Genomic DNA, 23277 nt, shown 5'->3' on the forward strand with positions numbered 1-23277 from the left:
GGACCTGTATAGTGACCTTGTGGTGCAACACCATCAACACCTCCAGATGAAGGGCCCATACGCAGAGTGACTGCTCAGGTAGTCTGCTTCCCAATTGAGGATTCCCGGGATAAAAATCGCCGAGAGAGCAGGGATATTCTTCACCACCCATCGAAAGGCGTTCTCTGCCATGGCACCCTGAGTACTGCCCTGGTGGTTGATATAAGCCATCTTTGTCGCATTGTCCGACTGCACTGGGCGGCCTCGGAGCCAAGGTTCCATTGAGCAAAGCGCCCTGAAGACTGCCCTCAGTTCGAGGACATTGCTGGGTAGTTGGCTTTCCTGTGAGTTCCATAGTCCCTGGAAGTATCGCTGGCAAGTCACTGCCCCCCACCCACAGAGGCTGGCATCTGTGGTGAGGGGAGTCCACTGCTGGATCCAAAATGGTCTCCCCCCGCTGTGAGGTTCTGGTCCAGGAGGTAGAGAGAGTGGTACTTCCGGGGATAATGCTATCAGCTGTGACCATATGTTGGTGTAGGATCCTAACCACTTGGTGAGGATCTCCCGTTGTAGCGGACGATACTGAATTTGAGCATATTTAGCCACGTCCAAGGTCGATACCACCGACCCCAAGACCATCATGCAGCCGTGAACCGACACTCGTCTGTGTGAGAGAAGACCTCGTATGCGGGACTGCAGTGTCTGGCGATGTTCTTCCGGCAGGAAGATACTCAAATGCACAGTATATAACAGGGCTCCCAGATGGATCATAGGGTCAATCCGTTTAGGTACAAAGGGTGCATGGTGCCATTCAGGTGAAGTTTTCATGCATTTAAATGCTGGAAATAGCACCCAATTAAGCCCGATCTCAAACCCTTCACTGGGCTGTATTCGCTTACAATTGCATGCATCCATAGGGGGAGGTGCGAGCGCTTTTAATCGAATTCTGTCCACCATAAAGTGCGCCTGGTGGCATGACGATTCACTCCCGAATCATCCACACTCAATAGGATCGACCCCATAGTCTGCGGGGACCATGGATGACTAGGGCCAATTGATGATCCAGATCCAGATGATTGCAAGACAGCCACCACTATTGGCCAGATGATCCTTGAGAATCTCCGCAGAATGAGCCAGAAACAGGTCGTCCAGATACAGAAGGATGCGGATGCCCTGGTTGCGAAGTCTGCTGCCCATTACTGCCATGACCTTTGTACAACCCGAGCGGCGGTGTAAAGTCCCAAAGGCAGAGCCCGAAACTAAAAGTGACGGTCCTGCAGTGAAATCCGCAGAAACCGTTGATGTTATGATCTGATGGGGATATGCATCCTGGATGTCCAAGGATGCTATTTAGTCTCTGGGCTTCATGGAATATGGATCATACGGTCTCCATCTGGAACTTTGTGTACCGAATGTATCTGTTTAAAGTTGAGGACGGTAGGACCAGTTAGTCTTCCAGACTAGAAAGAAGCTGCCGTAGAAACCAGAGCCTCTCTGAGATGAAGGGACCAGCACTATGACTTCGGATTGCAGGAGCTTCTGGATGGACTGCTCTAGAGTCCTGGATTTTCCCCAAGTCCATTGAAGAACTTGTGGAAAAGGAGTTTGGTGGACGCCGCCGGAAGGTTAGGGAGTAGCCTCGGGAGAGGACATCCCGAACTACTATTTTATCTAGTTTGGACCCAAACAGAAGGGAACCCTCAGAGGCAAGTAGCTCTAAGGCTTTCTAGGAGTCAAGGCCATGCCGCGACTGCTGAAGCAGAAACTCGAGAGGTTAGGGTGGCTGCATCAATAGCCGCCTTGTCTAAATAGAGGGAGGCTTGATGTACCTTCTCAGTAGGCATGTGTGGATGCATCAGCCACAAGTGTAGTTGCCCATTTGACCATGGCCTTAGCCACCTAGGCTGATGTCAAGGTAGGTCTAGCTATGGCCCCCGTAGTAGTGTAGATAAGCTTGAGGAAGTTTTCCAACTTCCGATCAGCACACAGGTGGGATGGGATGCGTAGAAGATCTCACTAGCTTAAGCATCTACCTTAGAAACCATTTCTCACCGGACTCTATCCTCCTGAGGAATGGGGGTAAAGGGAGGCTAAGAGCCTTTGTAGTTTTAGGGAGGAAGATGGCATCACAGGCTGCTTGGGCGGTGCAGATGGGAGCCTATCTTAGCTGCGCCATCATCTGTGAGCAACATTGCCTGAGCTGGCTCCTGAGAAGAGGCTGAAACTGCGAGCGCCACTTGCGCATTGTGGCAGCTTGCACAAATGCCATCCTGTACATAGGGGGGGGGGGAGAACGACAGGCAAGTATAACAGTCTGTGCAGGACAGCAGAGCTGGAGACCCTGTCTTCATGGGTTGGGGGTAAATTGCATACCGGCAGTTATAGAGTTTATGCAGTACACAATACACAGCAAACATACAAAGCACACAATGGATAGACAAAATGGGCACTAAGCTTCTTACAACAGCTATGGCTGAATGGAGGACACTCTGTAACCTATGAGGAGAGATACAGGGAGGACTAGCCCAGGCTCTCTGGCTGCTGCTAAGCAGTGGATCTCCAGGTGGCTTAGAAGCTCTGTGTCCCTGGCCGCATGTAGCTGAGGTCTGGAGCAGTGGCGGGAATCGCTGTAGGATGTGCTGCCTACTGTCTACAGGGGAGTGGCTGTGTGAGAAGAGCCCACTCCCCCTGCTAGCAAATGGCCGCCAGGGAATCTTCCTCATGCAGCACCAGGGGTTAAAGCGCACGCCGAGCGGCCCTGCTACCAGTGCTGCTGCCCACACACAAAGTCTCCCCTGGTGGGCCCCCACACCTGGCTGCACAGCTGAATCTAGCCACGTTCGCTCCCTGCTGGGAGCATCTTACCTATGTAGATGATCCGGGTCCAGCCTGCGACTGTGGTCTACGAGTGCCTGGGGACGGCTGCAGTCACACACCGATGTGTGGTGCTGCAGCCGCCAGCACCCAGGTGATGGAGCAGCAGCGCTGGTGTCTACTAGACCCCCTGCGCTGCTGCTCTGGCACTGACCCAGGCAGTGTAAAAGTAAAAAATGAAAAAGTAAAGCTGCATATTGCAGCCTTTTTAATGGTGCATGTGGCTCCTGCCAGCACCAAAAAAAACTGAGCTGCCTGGGTGTAGAGGAGGGGAGGAGCCTAGTCTGCCTGGGGGCAGAAGTTTAACCTCTTGGGTGCTGGAAGTTCTCTCCCACTTCAACTACCCTGCATTAGCCTGTGGCTCCTGATGTGTATCGCAGAATAAAAGCAACTGCTTCAGCCGTGAAAAGCTTAAACCCGTCTAATGCGGCCATGTAGGTGCCTGTACAGAGCAACAATTTAACAGCAATAAGCGTCTAATATTGTGCCAAGCATAGCGAGGCAGCAAGCCTGAAGCTGTGCGGGGACGCAGATGGAGCCCCGCTCAGCGTTGCGCGGGCTGACTATAGAATCAACCAGCCTTTGCGCGCCCCTTCCGACGGAGCTCCGCGCCGCCGTGCCCCACCACCTCCCCCCTAACTCTGCCTGTCTCCCTGAAGTGTAGACGAGCAGGGTTTCTGCAGCCCAGCGACTGGGAGGCTCGTGCGTCCCAGTGTGATGAGTCCCTCTCAGCCAGTGCTTGCCAGCAGGGACGTTCTGGTGGCGCTGGAAATGAGTGGGAGGGGCTCCATCTGTATATGTCGTCAATGTTGACAGACAAAACTCGTGTCGCCCTAATGAGCACGTCAACCTATTTCATGTGTCGACCTGGTGAATATGGGATTGTGCATTGGATCGGATGGGATTTTAAACACGTCATTTTGGCTGATTACTCGTCTTAATCGAGTCAAATTGCAAAGAAGTTTATGGGGGCCTTTCGAAACAGATGCCATAAAAATGGCTGAGCTCCACCTTTGCTCTTTTGTTTAGAAGGGATGGACAATGCCAGGAGTGTGCGAGACTACTACAGACCTGTTAGGGAACCTCCTTGAGAAAAAAAAAAAAGTGTCTGCCAGAGCTATTGACTCTAAACAGTGTTTAGCTGTTTCTTTATAAAGTTTGCATGGAGGATATATATATAGATATATATATATATATAGAGATATATATATAGAGATATATATATAGAGATATATATATAGAGATATATATAGAGATATATATAGAGATATATATAGAGATATATATATAGAGATATATATATAGAGATATATATAGAGATATATATAGAGATATATATAGAGATATATATAGAGATATATATAGAGATATATATAGAGATATATATATATATATATATATATATATAAAAAAAAAAAAAATCTATAAATCGGTTTTTAGACTCACCATTGCAGGCATTTGTGGGCGAATCTGCATAGACAGCAAAGTCTGAGGTAGGGGAGAACTGTTCTCTGTCTGGGCACTTTCAGGTGCTCCTCCTTTAGGAGCATCTGTGCTCTCGGCCTTCTTAGGTAAAGGTTTCCATTCTAAAAACAAACATGGGGTTTTTAATATTACAGATTTCAGCCAGTCAGCCGTCCCAGTCTCCAGTACATGCAGAGGATTAAGGCCATTACCTGGACAGAGAGTATCATTATCCAGCATTCCCCCTTCACAAAATGCTTCCAGATCCTCAGGCTTCACTTTATTCCATGGTATGTAGGTAACGCCTATGTCCACGTCCCAGTACTGCTTATATTCAGATTTAATTCCTTTGTTTAATGCCCAAGCGATCTATAAAACATATCAGAGTAGAGAATATTGTAAAAAAAAAAAAAAATGCACAGATGCCTTGGCACCCATAAGAACAATTCAATTATTGCTCTGACTGGACACCCATTACTTGTGCCCAAACAGGGTGAACGGTGGCTTATCCCACCTCAAGCCTTGGCTGGTGCACCCAAAACCTTTGTTTGGCTGCTTAAGCTACAGACATTGTGTTTGCCTCAGCAGGTAGCGGGTAGAAAATGTCTCTTGCACAGTAACTGGAACCCAAACAGTATTTTACACAACAGTGTTATAAATTAAGGTCAAAAAGCATAAAAAAAAAACAACAACAATTATAATATATATAATATAATATATAAAACAATTATACCATGCCCAGGTAAAGGATTTTACCTTAATTGCCTTTTGGTTGACTTTAAAGTTTCCACGACTTAATTTCTGCAATGCTCGAAATGCATCCATCCTCTGCACCATAACAATGTAGGCACAGCCCCGTGGTGGAATCATCTAGGGAAAAAGGGTTATAAGGAATCAGTCACAAACAAAGGCATTCATGCAAAATACACCTGGGGTTCACAAATGGTTTTTTTATTTTTTATTCTAGGAGTCAGCTTATGAGTTTTGGAGAAAGACCATTGCCAGCAATGAAAACGTACCAAAGTAAACACATTGGGCGCTATTTAATTACTGGAGTACAGACAGAAGCTTCATCGGCTGGCATCTACCGTTATAAAAGTTTACAAACAGCCAGGCAACGATTTGGATTACACCAGCACAGTTGTGACTTACATTGATTGACTCAATAGCTCCGAATTCTTCTAAGAGGCTGCCAACATCTTGTTGGGATGTTCTTTTGTCCAGCTGCCCAACCCAGAGTGTAGTGCTGCAGACTAAACACACAATATAAAACTGATGAAGTACTGGTAAACCGGATCACAGTTCTATACATTCATTACAATTCAGGCAATTTTTCGCCTGGGCCAGCAATGTTTCCAGACAGACAGTGAACCAATTTCGACAGTAGGAGACACTGGAAAGTGGTTCAGACTGCTGGTGAAACCAGCAGACGTATGATGGCATACACACTGGGTGGTTTTTAGCTGAAAGCGGCTCAAATCCGCCCAGTGTGTATGGGCCTTAAGGACTACAGTGTTTCCCTTTACAAGACATGCTGTGCTCACACACACCACGGAAATAACCCAAATGCGGTTGATCGAGAAACTCACCACTAACTGCATTTGGTTTAATAGACGGAAGTCCTTTCATCTTACGTTCCCGCTCTTTTTCCCGGTCACGTTTTTCTTGTGAGCGTGATTTTGGGGAGTGACGGCGCCTGTCACGTGATCGAGAACGAGAGCGTCTATGTCTAGACCTGCGAGACCGGGAGCCAGACCGGGATCGCCTTCTCTTTGGTGATCTATAGGGAAGACGACGATGAATATACATTGCGTGATCATTTTGCACCATCATCATAGAAATGTTAGGCTCAAACTAAGGCCAACTTTAGACAAAAACTAGTACAAACGTATCATGGGCATACAATTTGGGAAACTTTTGTAACTGAGAGATGAATACAATACAACAGCTAGGGCAGGGTGTTGCCTTGTTTTGTTTTTATTTAATGCTCACGGATGACCCATTGAAAGCAGATGTCTCATACCTGGATACAGACTTCTGACGTTCTGGCACATGGCGCTTGGATTCTTGAACACTGGGCTCTTCTACTTCCATCGGTACTTCCTAAGTGGAGTGGTGGGGGGTGAAGAGATGGACAAAAAACTAAAACTGAGCATTTGGCTGTATAAAGAAACTTTAAAGCAACAATCATTTGAAACTGCTCTGAACTAATAAAGCAACAGAAATTACACTATTTGGTATATCGGCCAGTCCTACACCCTGCTGCCCGGGTTTTCACACCCCTGACAAGGCTGTATGATTAGAAGTTCCAGCGGCCGGGAGCGAACCTGAGGATGCAAACCACAGGGAAGGAAACCTTTATTAAATGCAGAGCTCCACTCAACTTTAAGGATCATTTTTTTCATTCATTTTTATGGTATCTGAACATTATGCCAGGATCTTGACTGCTTTAGAATTTTACTATGAAAAAGTCCGGCAATCATTAGGATATATTAATATCCAAAAAGGACATTTACTGTACCCAACATCTAACAAGCGGGGAGAAAAACAATTGAACCGTGAGAGAGTTCTATAAAGAGACCTCCCACTTATTGTTTTGCTCAAAAAGCCGCCAGCAAATCTAAGATCCCTAATCATGAAAATGTATTGATCATTTATTTTTAGCTGTGAGAGCTTGTTACATTACATCATATTGTGTTTTCAATTCTATTTAATACCGGCCGTATACATGGATACATTGTTTTATTGTGTATAATACTGTCACTATATTCATTCTGTGATCTATAATTTTGTTTTTTAAACAAATTTGTTACATTCAAAAGCGCCGCTTCACTTTGTTCTCTAGTTTCTAAATATAAGGGCCGAGCACCCCTAATTGGCAGCTGCACATTGAATGTGACTGAATTAGCGCTCAGTCCATTATTTTCTCTAGTTCTTGTTCTAAATTACACTATTTGGCTGAAGTGTTTTCATATAAAGAGATTTGAACCAGCTACAGATTTGTCGACTCAAACTCCTAGATTGATGTCTAACATTACATTGTTACTTTGGTTAAATGTAAGCCGTGTAAGAAGTAGTGTCTACTGTCTTAGCGTGAATGTTAAGACATTGGGAGTGGGGGATAAGGCGCCTCAGAAAGGATAATTGCATAATTCAAACACTGTACTCTGGTCAAAAGGTCATTTTTGCTTTGGTTCACATAGGAGGTAAGGGGCTTTCGAATTATGCTGCCTGTGGAGAAATGTTTTATACTTTCAAACACGGGTTGACCATTATACACGTGCTGACCGGGGTTTAAAAAGATTAAGTCAGCAGCTATGCAATCTGCACATTGAGTTAACACGTTGACCTGCAACATCCGGAACTACTTTCTTAAGAGACGTAATCAATAAGGACGAGTGACTGATGCAGAACACTCTACAAGCAGAAGGTGAACCAACACTGATACATAAGAAGATGTTCTTGCGTCTGGCTTTTGATAAATGCCCAGGTATTAACGTTAAACGGTCAGATAAAAATGACAAATCTGTGCCTAAGTGTGGGGTTACCGGTGACCAACTTCCATTTCATCACCGCACTGACTGAATAGGAAAACTCTATATGACCCATATGATGCAAGAGAAACAGGGCTCACAGGGTTATGGTATAGTGGATTAACAATGTCTAGGTCAACCACTAATGGTCAACAGTGACTAGGTTGACATCTATAAATGGTCGTCATACCCTTGAATGACACGGACAACGCTAAAAAGGTAGACATGATTTTTTTGGTGTCTATGTTGAAATGATCCCTCGCCATGCTCGACCATTTATAGAAGCCGACCTGGTGATTGTTGATCTAGACATTGTCGACCCGGGGACCGGATAAAGCTTACAGGAAGGTAAAAAAAAAAAAAAAAATTGAAATAAAATTGAAACAATAAGAAAAAAAAAACCAATAAAAAGGACTATTCTACCTGCTGGGGGTCTTTTGCCATCTGTACATCATTTTGCTGGGGCGGGAAAGATGCTTGTAGAAAAGACTGGGGAGATGCTTGAGACCCTACTGGCTGAACCATGGTTGGGAAGGCTTGAGCAGGCATCATACCAAACCCAAGCATTTGCCCATTGGGTGGAACTGAAGTCTGTGAAAACAAAGGTTAAATCCATTGATAAAAGGGAAACCGAAAAGGATTCCATTAGAATAGTCTGTTTAGGCCAGATAAGCCGAACATTACAGTGAAACCGGCTTTCTTGCAAGGGGCAGAGGCACACAATACATATACATACGTTTCACATCAGGACAACGCACCTGATTAAGCATCGACTCCTGTGGCATCATCATCCGTTGTTGAAGAGCTTGATACTGATCCATGTTTGACATTTGCCCCGGCATTTGTGTAAATGACGCTGGGGGCTGGACGGCTTCTCCAAGGTATGGGCTGCAATGCAACGATAGTATGGTTAAGCCAAAACAAGTAACATATGAGGCACTTCTATAAAGCTCCCGAGTCAATTCTCTGCACTCACAAGGCTTGTGGAGGCGACGGAGAGGGGCTTGACACCTCTTTCTTTGGCTCCTCAGGTGCTTCAGGCTCATCGTCATAATCAAATCTATCAAGCAGCTAGAATGCGGGAAATGTATTAACACTTTGCACAGGGCTGGATGATTCCAAGCTTCACGAAAAGCTACATAAAACATCCTCACCTTATCAAAAGCGGTTTTCCTGTCCGTCTGGTGTGTTGGGGGGTTCATCTGAGACGTAATCGCTTGCATCTGAGAATACATATTCTCATCAATAACTGGAGATTGTGGCTTGGGAGGCTGCTGGAAAGTCTGAAGGATCTGCTGGAGCTGGAAGATATCAATAACTAATTACCAACCAAAAGCTGTAACCAGACACATTTGATAAAGAAATATTGAGCAGTAGACCAACTATACAAATCCTCAATATCAAAGCATTGTCTACAACACAACAATCACCTGTTTTGAGATCACCACTTGAGTAAAACATAAGGCAGGTTGTTCTAGGTTACATAGTGCAATGTTTATCTGACCACTGAAGCCGGCGTAATCAATTCAGATTCAAATTCTTTGAGTACGCTTTCGACACCACTATTGCAGTATCAGCTTCTCCTCGATCACAAGGTTTCAGCATTGCTAGTAGACCATGTAGTGAACTGCAGTCGCAGAGTCTAATCTCTATTCCGAATCACCAAACATGCAGGCTACATTTGCAAAGCCCTCCTCCCTGCCACCCCTACTTGCAGTACACAGAATGCGAAACTATAGCAGAGTTATAACTTGCCTGAACCTTCTTAGTTTTAACCCTGTTCAAGTTATTCTAGTAAACGGCATGAGCTTTAGTTTAGGCCTACTCAGAACGCCTATCGCAAGCAAGTTACATTACCTGTTGTCCTTGGCTGCTTTGAAATAACTGAGCTACAGCTGCAAAGGCATCTGAGCTTGGTAGCTGAGGGACAGAGACAGGGGGAACAGAGCTTGGAGCATCTTCTTCGGGCTCTGATTGCATTACAGGTGGTGGAGATCCTTCAAATCCTTCAAAAAATAAAAAAATAAAAAAAAGGCTTTGTGAGCAGGTGCTTTGAACCTTTAGCAAACATCTCTGAACAGTTTTCTTAAATAATTTAAAAAAAATGCACTTTACAGTAGTTTGTTTTTGTGTTATACAAAAAAAAAATCTAAGCTGCTGAAGGCAAATAAATTGCAGACTCTAAACACCACCCATGTGTGCATTTGTAGAGCACCATTGATCAGTGTACGGGATGAACTGCAATATGAAGGCACCATATAAAAGGTTTGAATATTTAGCACTTTGACACAAAGTGTTATACTGTAAACATTAAAGTTATATCTTTTTGACCAACCTCTAATGTTAGTCAATCTTTCAAAGATGTACATGACCAGTTATATTTCCAATAAATGTAATCACAATGTCAAAAACAAATACATATTGTAGTATAGTCGTATTTCCCAGATGTCCTACCTTCTTCATTGGCAGAGCTGTCTGCCAGTAACTCTGCTGCTGTGGCCCCTGCTGCCATGTCTAGTAACGGCTGGATGAGTTCAATTTTAAATACTCCATTTTTTTGCCATAAATTCAAAACTCGGACGATCTTACTCTAGAAATTGGTTTGAGAAAAAGTTAGCTACAAGCCATACTTTAGCAACATTTATGGATTGCTCTGGTGCCATGGGTCATTTACAGTTACTCATATCAACATCAAATTCAGTTTCTTAAGGTGCCCATAAATCTGTGTGCGCAATCTGCCAAACCCACAGCACCCCTTTCCGCCGACCAGATACACCGATCAGCGGTCAGCTATGACTGGCGTGCATTTGGGGATTTTTAGCATGTAAAAAAAAAAAAAATGCATAATTCCCGCTGGGATCAGAGGGTCAGGATTTTTATTCATGTTTAATATCCTTGATCCCCCACCCCCCATGCGACAGCCAGGTAATCAAAGAATTGCCTCAAAACACCACTGGTGTATTAGGCACCTTACGAGATTTAAATGACAAAACTGAAAATAATTCACGTTCAAATTAGAAAGTCAAAACAAAATTAGACATTTAGATATACATCGATTCAAAGCTAAATATTGTCTTCACTTTACATGACTACCTTCTGAGGCAAATTTAATTAAGCGCCACAGAACATTCGGGGATGTTTCAGCTGTGCACATACTTGCCCGCTACGGTGGGCTCAACATCTTAAATACCTGCAATGTTGCAGCCATCACTGAAAATCTAATTGACCCCCTTTCAGTCAACTAGTTTATGGATGGAGTTAATAATACAAAAAAAAAATATCACCATCTCTGATCAAGATTCTTTCAGAAAACACACATTTTTGATTGGCTGCAGATAACCCTAAAAATAAAAGCAGAGGCCTAAAGGACCTAATTATCACTGTTACATAAACCACATGAGATATTCGCTTGCAATACCTTCTCCTCTGTAGGGCAGAGATACAAACACTGGAAAGTGGCAGTTAGGTTTTTTATGAACCTTGGACCAAACACATCTTTGTCAATTCCAAACTGATGGCGAGACTGCCGAACAATTGAATCAATAACGTACAATCCGGGAACTTTATACTCTGGTTTACACTAGGAGGAAGAAGAGAAAGAAAAAGGCTTATGAGTATTTAAAAGACAAGAAACAGAATATTTTCATCAGTCGATTTAAGAAAAAAAAAAAAAATACAAGACAAAACCACATATCTTATATTGTACAACCAGGAGATATTAATGAGATGGATTTCAAATATGAAGGCAGATTACTCGTATTCTGCCGAAAAATAAATACTCACTTTTTTGATGAATTTCTCCACAATCTGGACCACATGTTTGTAAAGCTATTGGCACAAGGAAAATAAAAAAATGGTGTAAGTTTCAAAATAAATAAAACCGCTAACATTTACTAATTCACAACTGCATGTTATATGGCAGGGGGTGGATTCTAATGTGGGCGGAAGGGGAAAAGGGCTGTTTCAGAGGGGTTTGAAAGTCCTTCTGTACCCTTCTCCTGCCCTGATTTACACCCCTTTCACTTAAGAGTGCAGAGCAAGGATAGCCACCATTGGACTATCCTATTCATACAACATCTGTATTTTATCTGTCCAGCTCCTTACACATTGTTCGGTTTGGTCATTTGCTCCTTTGTACATTGTTTTTCTAGCGAATACTCTGTAACCCCCCCCCCCCCCCCCCAAACATGCGTCCCACCCCATGAGCAGGAGTGACATGTATGCCCCCAGAAGAGCAAAAGTTTAGTTGTGCAAAGTGGCTAAACAAACATGCCTCTACTACGGCTTTACATAGAAACATAGAATGTGACGGCAGATAAGAACCATTTGGCCCATCTAGTCTGCCCCTTTTTTACCCTTCAGGTAATCTCAACCCTTTTTAATCCTTATTTCTTTGTAAGGATATTCATATGCCTATCCCAAGCATGTTTAAATTGTCCTACTGTCTTAGCCTCTACCACCTCTGATGGGAGGCTATTCCACTTATCCCCTACCCTTTCTGTGAAGTAATTCTTTCTAACATTTCCCCTGAACCTCCCTCCCGTTTCAGTGCATGTCCTCGTGTTCTATTACTTCTTTTCCTTTGAAGAAAATTTCCCTCCTGTACTATGTTAAGACCCTTGATATATTTGAAGATTTCTATTATGTCCCCCCTTTCCCTTCTCTGCTCTAAAGTATACATATTAAGATCTTTTAGTCTATACAGGTAAGTTTTGTGATGTAGGCCATGAACCATTTTAGTTGCCCTTCTTTGTACACTCTCCAATGTATTTATATCCTTCTGAAGATATGGTCTCCAGAACTGGACACAGTATTCCAGATGAGGCCGTACCAATGCTTTGTTGCAATATTGACAAATAGAAGACACTATGGCTAATATCTGGTTTTACACCCAGTCTACCAGGACAAATATTAACTTCACAGCCTCCCCCCACATTAAAAGCAGCTGCCAAATGATTACAAATACTACAGTGATAAACAACGCGTAAATAGATATCCTCTGCTTTTACCTTAATGGCCTTTATAGCGGCTTTAGTAATGAGAATCATTTTTGCCCGAGAAATGGGAGGCTTCATGTCCATGAGTGAGAAGAGCTAGAAGAAAAAACACAAAGACGACAACATTAACACAATGAAACCGGTTTAATGCAAGTAATAGATCTATTCACGTAACCGATTATTAGAACTGCCGACTTCTAAAGTGGCTACACTTACTGTGTTTGCCAAATAGTTACAAAATAGTAAAACTTCATAAACATTTACAACTGACTGGTCTGGTACTCGTACACGGCCGGGAATGCAAGAAACAATGCTGATCATGTCCGCAAATAGAAACACTGGCTCACTGTAACGGACTGTCTGCAAAGCATTTCTTGTGCATAAAATCTGCAGTATCCTCTTGTTTTAAGGGTGCATATAAATGGGGCGGCAGGATCAGCAATCATTGTTCACGCCCAGCTACCATAAGACCATTAGAGGAGACCATGCAATCTGTACTCATTCCTTTTGAAATGGTTGAAGTTATAAACCACATTGAAAATTGATGGGTAACATTTAAAATATGGACATGATCCACAGGTGGAACTATTTATTTCACTGGCGATTCTGTGAGGAGACTTGCAAAACATGCACTGTGTGGGATCTTGAGGGCCGACTGAGATCCTGTGTTCCCAAATTAAAAGAAAACTCCATAGAAACCTTAGTTAACTGCTCCTGCCTATTTAGTTAATGTGGTTCACCAACGCCATGAGGAAACACTCAACAACAAGGCGCCCACTCAGGTGTAATGTGCAGGGAAACACATTGATTCTGCATTTTACATGTAATCAATGGGTTAGTGCCAAATGACCAAAACACCGGCAGCTAAATCGAATCTTTCCTGAAATGTCTGAATACTACAAAATGGTAACCTGGCATTAGACACTTTATTAGACTTTATCACAGAGCTAATTTACAGGGATCTCCTAGCTAGGGAACATTTACATAAGTAGTGCATTACAAGCATTGAAGGACTTGCAAATGTCACGTATTTATATATATATAAAAAAAAAACCTACATTCACAGTAATGAGATCTAGCAATGTTTTAAGAGCTGCACATTTGCTTGTAGTGTGCAAAGAGCCACAGCGTGACTGACAAGTACTGATGTTTGGGAGCCGCTGTGGGCACAGTCCCAGAAAACAGGGGCGTGTCAGGCCAGCTCTCTGGGCATGCCAAAGTCTGTGGCTGCATTCACTAGCCTAAAGGTGCCCACACACTAGAACGATTTTTGGGCCGATTGGAAGATTTCCGATAAATCTGCCGATATATCGTCCGATGTTTACCGATAATCGGTCGAATATCGGTCCGATGCGCGCTCCCGTGAATCTTTAGCTGCATCTTCTGATCTTACGTGCTGCACGAAAGATCAGAAGATTTAACAAAAGATCCATAGGAACGCACACGGGATCTTAAGAAAAATCTTTTGTCCAGGACGTACAAAAGATTACAAGGCTATTTATGCGCAAATCTTACGATCGCAGATCTTTCTAGTGTGTGGGCACCTTCAGATACTCCGTGTCACATGTTCTGATCCAGTCTCTGTTCCCAGTGACTGCCTTTCTATTTAAGACACCCTGGGGGCTATTCAATTGTTATACCCCCCCCCCCCCCACGTGGTCACTGGCAGCTTTTCAATTGTTTCTGCCAAAGGGTGCACTACACCTTTTGCTGGGAGCCAAAATCACTATGTGGCGGTCAGAACTTTAGTCGGGTGTAAACCAGGCCATACTGATTAAACTGAACTTTATCACCTGCAACTATTGATCTCTACTGGGTAAACTGGAAATCTTCTGTTTAGCAATATCTGCTGCAGTCTGTACCTCAACAGGAAATCTGTATTAGTGGGCTGGTGTTAATCACATCTTGATTAAACCTTTTGTTGTGGGTGGAGTTTTAGGGGGAGGTGAGTAAACTGTCTTAATTTCTACATAAATCAATACCTCTGTGGCTGGAAAATCTGTTATCTGGGAAGTATGGGAGATAAACAGGAGACACAGAGAAGGACAGAGAACCTTTCAACCTCTATCAAAGTTCATCAACCAACAAACTGCAATGAATTACCTAATCCACCAATACCTGCAGACTGCACAGCCTGACTCGGAGCTCCCTGCTGCTCAACCTATTATCAGTAGTCACTTTATCGCTCTCCCTGCACTGTATATGTTGCACTACACCGGCTTCTCACACACAGAAATTTACCTCGCAGGTAATGCATTAACATGGAGCTTTTTCCCAGTTCATTCATATACAAAGTATATGAACGGTGCCACGTTTTCTACCTCCCAATCTTGTGACAACCACCTGACATCACCTATCCCCCCCACCCCCAGGAACCAGGGAATCTCCGCATAAAATAACAAATATTGGTCTATACATTTCTAGTAACTGTTTAGACAGAAATGTGCGCACATCTCCCATGGGTTCTTGCAATCACTAGTATTTGAAATTTAGAATGGTTAAGGTTTGCAAAATCCCTGAATTTGGCAATAGAATCACCCAGGGAATTCATGCAGCTTAAAGCATCTTACAAAACGTTAAAAACAAAAGTGCCCTTGTTATCTACATGTGTCAGCACCAATAGTCACTAGACTCATTACATTCCAGGCCAAGTCAGGAGACACGCTATTTCGGAATTTCTTCATCCCTTACCATTTCAGACACAAGGGCCATATTCAAATGTTTGCATCAGGGAGCGCGAGCTGAAAACAGTGAAAAGTCACCCATTTGAGCGCTCTAACGGGCAGTGTGCCCATTAGATTGGTCGTGTTTAGCCGTCAATGAGCGAAATCCGATTGAAAAGATCAATTTTATAACACTGCACAATCTGCCATCGCTTAAGATCGGTAGATTGGATGCAGTATGACAGTTTAATACAGCCCAGTATTGTACAATTTGATAGAAAAACCTTTATTTGAAAGAAACAAGGGATTACAGTCAATACCACACTATAGAAGTAAAAGCACGTGCTTACAAGAACGAAAACACGAAAGGCTGTGATAAGCACTATGCTACTAGGTTTTGTGAAAGACCATAGAGAAATAGACCAGACTGGTCAAATGTGCATGTGTTTGGTTTGCATTTCTGTGCAATCATACCAATATACAAGTACATGACAGCAGAGAAGCACCTGCTTCTCTCAAAATATTGCTGTGTTATGTGGCGTACACATGGCCGATTTCAGGGCATTGTCTAAGCAATCTTACTAGATCGCTTAAAAAAAATGCCCTACATCGCTCCGTTTGTAGGGACCATAGCAATATTGTTGCATGGCCCTGCGCATTGCTATGGTCTGTTGATTTAGCATGCTGGATAAACCTACTTCATTGCCAGTCAGGGCCAGTGTTCTCTAGCCTGGATACTCAGCAAATTATTCTCAATTATCAGCGTGGAGCCACTAAGGTTCTGTAGTGCTTAACTGAAGCGGTGCACACACGAGACCTGGCCTGGCGATTTTCACTAAGCAGAGTCCAAATCAAGACGTAGGTCGCCGTCAATACGACGGCTAACTACAGCGGCCAGACATACTGTGATGTGACGGGCGGCTTTGTGAAAATAGCCCTGTCTGCACAGTCTATTTGGCTGGGCAGAAGACGCTGTGGGTCACACATTCCTTTGCTTTGTACACATGGAGCTACTTCTAAGATGCGTAAGAGCACAGGGTTTAGCTGTGCAAACTGGCTAACCTAGAATAAAAAGTTACAGCTGCATCGCAATAAGTGACATTTGAGCACCCGACAAAAATTGAATAGCTCACGTGGGCATTTAAAGAAAAAATAAGCAATTTCTTATTTTTTTGTAATATACTACTGTTAAAATAGTAAATACATACACAGGATGGAAATTTTAGGTCATAGCTACAATTTTAAAGCTTTTTCTACATTTAAGTTTCAATCTTGTGACCCATTAGGCCTCCTATTGGCATGCACGCCCACACACTAGTCTTAAGTTGTGCACACACTGGGCGTGTATGGACATCGATGATGGGGAAAAACACTGGGCTGAACATCGCTCAGTACACACAGTGATTTTCACACTTCTAAGCGTTTTCCCCCGGGGTGAATGACTTTAGTTAGCAGGACGCTATGGAAAGCTGTCCACCCTGTCGCTCATCCGCTGGTAATACCAGCAGATAAGAGGCACACTGACAGCTGCTATAAATAATATACAGTGGTAGCACATGAGTATAAAACAGTGACGGCTGTAAAGTACTTTGGGATTGGTCGGGTGAAGACAGATCCTTCAGAACATAGGCCTTTATTCTGGTTCACTCGCAAAGGCAAATTCCTTCGCAAATGGACAAAACCATGTGCACTGCAGGTGGGGCAGATGTAACTTGTACAGAGAGAATTAGATTTGGTGGGGTTTTACTTCAAAGTGAGATCTATATTGCAGTATATAAATAAAGCAGTCAGTATTTTCCCTGCACAGAAACAAAGTAACTCACCCAAATCTAATTCTCTGCACAAGTTACATCTGCCCCACCTGCAGTGCACGTGGTTTTGTCCATTTGAGAAGGAATTTGCCTTTGCGGGTGAACCAGAATAAAGGCCATAATGTAAGAATTCAAATGGATAAATAGCTAAGTAGTGCACACTCCAGAGAGTATTGCTATAGACATTCATGGACAGGCCGCCCACATAACTTGGCCCATTTTGAAGTTATAATCTGCTTCACATTATAAAAATAACACCCAAGGGAGATCATGCGGCACATTTACGTTAGGAGGAGTACAGAGCAGTCTCCCTCCACCTCACCTCTTTTGAATATCACTAAAGGAAAACAATTTTGCAAGCCAAAAATATAAAAAGGCAGGGTGGGGGTTTAAAGACAAAAGGTTGCCTTTCTGGGGCAATTTTAGTTTCGATAGGCGATTAAAAGAACTTTTTATGATATCCTTAAAATATATTCGAAATAGACACTACATGCATACATAAACAAAATGAATGCACACCAGCATAGAGTAGGCAGATGTCTTTAAGTATGCTATCTCCTAGATTGTCAGTACAATTTCCTGTTCTGCGCGGGTTTGTCTCAAGATGCTACTTGGCATCATGCGAAAATCTGTGAGTGTGTTCCTTAATTGTATATCAGGCTAATTGCCTTTTGAGTTACAAGTGAACGCAGGAATAGAACCACATACAGTCCAGGCTGTCCTCTTGGCCCATTGAAGGGGATTATGATTAGATCAACCAACCGCATCAATCAAACAATTAAAAAAACAACTAAGTCTAAAGGCCCCCATACACTATACGATTTTGGGACGATTTCATCCGATTTCGGCACTTTGGGCCGATAACCGGATGAAATCGCCCCCAAATCGCAGGTGTATGATATATGATCCGATCCGATGCGCATCGGACCGGATCAGGGAGGTCGGACGGTCAGCACATAAGATCATCCGACCTCCCTGTATGCTATGCATCTGCCTGCCCACCTGTCAGGCATATGCATGCAGACACCGGGGGGCGGGGGAGCACGGCGGGCAGACACACGGACCTGGCCGGCATGCTGTGATAACAAATAGCGGCGGCAGTAGTGGGGGCGGGCGGCGGCTCACAAATGAGTTCCCGGCGGGTGCCGGGTGCGGCGAGTGATGCTGACCTGGCCGGCATGCTGTGATCACAAATAGCAGTGCTGCCGCTGCGGGACGCACAGTGGCGGCTATTAGATTTTCAAAATACCTGTCAAATGACCGGCCGTTCTGTGATTGGCTGAGAGCTCTCTCAGCCAATCACAGAATGGCCGGTCATTTGACAGGTATTTTGAAAATCTAATAGCCCCCACTGTGCGTCCCGTCCCGCAGCGGCAGCGCTGCTATTTGTGATCACAGCATGCGGGCCAGGCACTACTGCCACTGCCCACCCCCACTACTGCCGCTGCCCGCCCCCACTACTGCCGCTGCCCGCCCCCACTACTGCCGCTGCCCGCCCCCACTGCTCCTCACTGCCCTGCAGCTCCCCATTTGTTTTACATGTGATAAATTGCAAGCGATTTATCACATGTAAAAACTGGCTCATCAAGTGCCAAATTGTATGTGAGCCTCCTGGGGAGCTGCCGGGCGGCTCACAGGAGAATTGGGTCAGACTTGTCCTAAGGACAAGTCGGCCTAATGTATGGGGGCCTTAAAGTTTGGTTTGTGGAAAGACCACAGTAGGGCTGATAAATGTCTGGGTAATTTATTTTGAACACATTATTCCTACTGTCACTAGCTTTGTACACATCGGAGTGATGAGGGGGTGATGGATTAAGGTGCCCATACACTTAACTAATTTGGGCCGATTTCGCCAGCTCCACCTGCTACATCGGCCCAAATCAGATGGGTTTGACATCCCCTTCATTCGGAGTTGGGAGGTCAGACAGACTGCTTAAGGGCAAACTGGTCAGACTTGCCCTAAAGGTACCCATAGACGGTCCGTTCCCGGACCGTCCGTTTTGTACCATGCGATGCGCGCTCCCGCGCATCACATAGTACGGTACAAAAAGTATGTGCTGCACATACTTTTTGTACTAGCTAAACATCGTATCGGATCGCATTGCATGCACTAGGCATGCGATCCGATACATGCTAATTAAGACCCAAACGGATCCGTTTAACGGACCGTGTATGGGCACCATTAGGACTAGTGTATGGGGGTTTTTAATCCCACCAGGAAAGAATAAGAAAACACTTCTACTTTTTTGGGGAAAATTTGACTAAGATGGGAGTTCTCTTTCACATGGGGATGATGCTATGGGCAACCAGATACTATTATCTTCTAGAAGGCGCTAAATAAATAAGTAGATTCTGACGGTTTGCCAATAGCAACATCCCATGTGAAAGGTTCCCCTTTGAGTGGTAGATCAGTCCTTGCCTGCTGCAAATGCATTGCAGACATGACCAGATTGTGGTCCTCAAATGACAGTGTCAGGAGAAATATTGCTGAGTATATAAGGAAACAGGACTTTAAATGGGTAATTTGCAACATTGTATCTACCGTCAGACAGAGATCAGCTTGTAATGCCCCTTTCAGACCGCACTTTTAAAACGGTAAATTGCCGTTTTTTTACCGTTTTAAAACGGTAATGTGTGCGGTCTGAAAGGTCCAGTCCCACTTAACCGGTTAGAAAATGCCGTTTTTTCTAACCGGTTAAAATGCAGGGTCCTACCCGTTTCTGAACCGGTATTTTAGCACAAAAATCGGCTCAGAAACGGTATTTAGGACCCAGCCAATGAGCTGGGTCCTAAATTCAGCACAGTGAATACTTAATGAGCGCTCATTAAGTATTCACAGCACTGTCGACACCCCCCGCGCGCGTGTCGACGCCCCCCCGCGCGTGTCGACGCCCCCCCCCCGCGTCGACCCCCCCGCGCGTGTCGGCGCCCCCCCCCCCGTGTCGACTTACCCCGTGCCGGTATCTCCGTTGTGGTTCCCGGCACTGCAGCTCAGTATGCTCGGAAAGCACTTATGAAAAAAGTGTCTTTCAGAAAATGGCTGCCCCCCATACGGAAGACAGTTTTTTTAAACAGGGTTTCCTATGGGGCAGCCATTTTCTGGAAGACACTTTTTTCATAAGTGCTTTCCGAGCATACTGAGCTGCAGTCCACAACGGAGGTACCGGCACGGGGTAAGTCGACAGGGGGGGGGCGCCGACATGCGGGGTGGGGTGGGGGGGGCGTCGACACGCGCGGGGGCGTCGACACGCGCGGGGGGCGTCGACACGCGCGGGGGGCGTCGACATGCTCTCGGTCGACACGCGAGGGGGGGGGGGGAGCTGCACGGAGGGGAGGGCTGAAGGCTGCACTGGCTTTGACCCTGTATTTGGAAAGTTTCCAAAAACGGGTCTGCCAGTGTCAAAAAATCGGCACTTAAACGGTAATATACCGTTTAAGTGCTGCGGTGTGAAAGGGGTTTTATCTGGCAGACCCGTTTTTGGAAACGTTTCCAAATACAGGGTCAAAGCCAGTTATGCGGTCTGAAAGCAGCATTAGATACGGAGATGTATAAGGCACTCTAGAAGGTGAAGTTGTTCCAGGATTGGAGAGGTGAGGATTGTCACTACTATCTTGGTTGGTTTTGTAGAACATAAAAGCCGTAGATGAGTAAGAGATACAATCTTCCAGGAATGAGAAAATAGACAAATGACACTTCTGCTTTTTGGGTAACAAAGCCATCAAGGTCCGTTGCTTATTGCATTTGAATATTACCCAAGGACCTTCTGTCCTTTACATGGTAGAAGCAGCATGAAAAAACTATTCAATTGTTTTAGGCACCAAAGGTAACAAGCACCTGTTAGACCAATGCAATTGTTGCTCTGATCAGACACCCATTACTGTAAAATGGCCTAAAAGCAACAAATGAGCCATGCAAATTAAAGTACTGATTTAAGAGATGTATGGCCACTCGCCAGCTTACAGGTCTGTGTATAAAAGAAGGTCAAACTACTAACATACTTGGCATGGAGAATCCCATCCTTCGCAGAACGCACAAGGTTAGGGTGAGGATTCTCATTAAAAAATACCTTAAACCCTACCCAAAGCCTGCTCACTTTTTAATAGTTCCAGTATTTTGGCTATGGTACAGAGGTATGACCATGTCTATGTCGACATCTAAATCTGTATACCATAGGTATACACTGACCAAACGTCAACACTAGTTTTTCACTTTTTTGTGTGTATGTCAACATTGACACAGTATAAGGGTACCCCCTGCACACAAAAAACTTGTCGACCTTTTCAGTGTCTACCATGTATATGTCCACCTTAAGCGTGTGTCCACCTTCTGTCATTGTATGTCAACCATTATTAGGTGTCGACCTAGCGACTTGACCTAAACATTGTTGACCTAGGGTCCGTATACCCATTATTTCTACTTCATAGCCATTTCTGAGTTAAAGGGAAATCACTGACGATATATGGTTTGTACATTGGGGATGCAGTTACAATCCCGACCGCTGAAATGCCGACACATTCTCCCTTCGTGGGTGTCCACGACACCCCTGGAGGGAGAATAAATTAGTGTGCCAAGCGGAGCGAGGCTCCGGGCCCGCTGCGTGGCGAGCGCAGCGAGCCCGCAAGGGGGGGCGATCCACGTCCCCCCCTTGTCGGCATTTCGGCTGTCGGGATTCCGGTGTCGGGATTCTGAACGCCGGGATTCAATACTGAATCCGTACATTGTATACTATGTACCCAGCTTCACACAAATACTGCATCATTTCAATGCATTTGGAAGTTCGGTACTTATGTATTATCTGGGCTCACATGTTAAATGCACCCCATTTTTTCATACCCCTACTATCCAACTACGCATGGAGTTGATTTTATATAGTGTGGCGAGCGCAGTGAGCCATCGTGCCCGAAGCGTGGCGAGCCCCGCGAGGGGACGCGGTCTCATAAGAAAAACGGGAGTCCAGATATTACATAAGTACCGGAAGTTCTAACAGATGCACAAGGTTACATAATGCAACTCAAGTTTTAGGTTTATTCTACTGAAGTGCAAAAGCACTGGAAAATCTTACATACAACAAAAAGGAAGGAACAATGAATTTGAAGTTACTTTAGAAAATGTGTCAATTATTGTAAGGGCTCTACTACCAAGGTAGCAGCAGCAATAGCCGTGCCTGATGCGTCTTCTGACAAGTACCTCCTGATATTACACATCTTCCACCTGTACTTATTAACATGGTTGGGGCGGGATGTACTAAACCCCCGCCACCACCTTACCACAGGGCAGGATATCGCCGCCCAATGCCAGCCCGCCGCATCCCCTCTCCCCCTGGTTTACCTCGCATAAGGTCCTCCTGGACCTGGAAGGTAAACCCTTCCTCCACCTAGTAAAGCAGCCAGATGTCCTTCCGGCGTGAGGGGGGAGGAAGAAGCGCCGGGGACAGCCTGCTAAGCTGTCCCCGGCGTGAGGGGAGGATGCGGCGCCCAGGAGGTGACGGAGACTCCCCCGCACACCACATTATAGGAATCGCGGGAAAGCTTCTGTCATCACACCGTGATGCCAGCCGCATATGTGAGTTTATATGCACTAGCATCGCGGCGATGATTAATACATCCTGCCCTCGATCCTTTATATAGAGTGCCGGATAACAGCTGGACAGTCAGTATACAGACATTGAAATCTGGACTGTTCAAATACCCAACTGTCAGGTTCCCGACTGACAGGGGCTATTGTCCCTCTAATTGGGGTCCACAACTCCCATAGGAGAATAGAACATGTCGCGAACATAGTGAGACTGCAGCGTGGTGAGCACCCCAAGCCCTCAAGGGGCTTCTTTGCATCCTGACCTCCCGTCAGCCCGTCATATCACAACCTTTACTTCAGCTAACAAAGTCACCATTTATAGCTATTTGCAGAGCAGGAGTTTGTGTGCTGCCTAGAACTCCCATGACCTACTGTAAAGGA

At 44.8% G+C, this 23277-nt stretch overlaps 1 protein-coding gene across 1 annotated transcript in view; it reads right to left on the reverse strand.

Moving 5' to 3' along the window:
• Positions 1-23277, reverse strand: part of SCAF4 (SR-related CTD associated factor 4) — an 82183-nt gene that overhangs the window by 51185 nt on the left and 7721 nt on the right. The window contains exons 2-16 of the mRNA XM_083171850.1: positions 12860-12943; positions 11634-11678; positions 11269-11430; positions 10305-10440; positions 9708-9856; positions 9005-9151; positions 8827-8921; positions 8609-8738; positions 8274-8441; positions 6341-6420; positions 5907-6097; positions 5470-5570; positions 5074-5187; positions 4530-4686; positions 4300-4439 (exon numbers count right to left, since the gene is read on the reverse strand). Of these exons, the coding sequence (XP_083027976.1) occupies positions 4300-4439; positions 4530-4686; positions 5074-5187; positions 5470-5570; positions 5907-6097; positions 6341-6420; positions 8274-8441; positions 8609-8738; positions 8827-8921; positions 9005-9151; positions 9708-9856; positions 10305-10440; positions 11269-11430; positions 11634-11678; positions 12860-12943 (1899 nt within the window). The remainder of the gene's footprint in view (positions 1-4299; positions 4440-4529; positions 4687-5073; positions 5188-5469; positions 5571-5906; positions 6098-6340; positions 6421-8273; positions 8442-8608; positions 8739-8826; positions 8922-9004; positions 9152-9707; positions 9857-10304; positions 10441-11268; positions 11431-11633; positions 11679-12859; positions 12944-23277) is intronic.

The sequence above is a fragment of the Crinia signifera genome, chromosome 2 (genome assembly GCF_055691185.1).
Source record: "Crinia signifera chromosome 2, ASM5569118v1, whole genome shotgun sequence".
Lineage (NCBI taxonomy): Eukaryota > Metazoa > Chordata > Amphibia > Anura > Myobatrachidae > Crinia > Crinia signifera.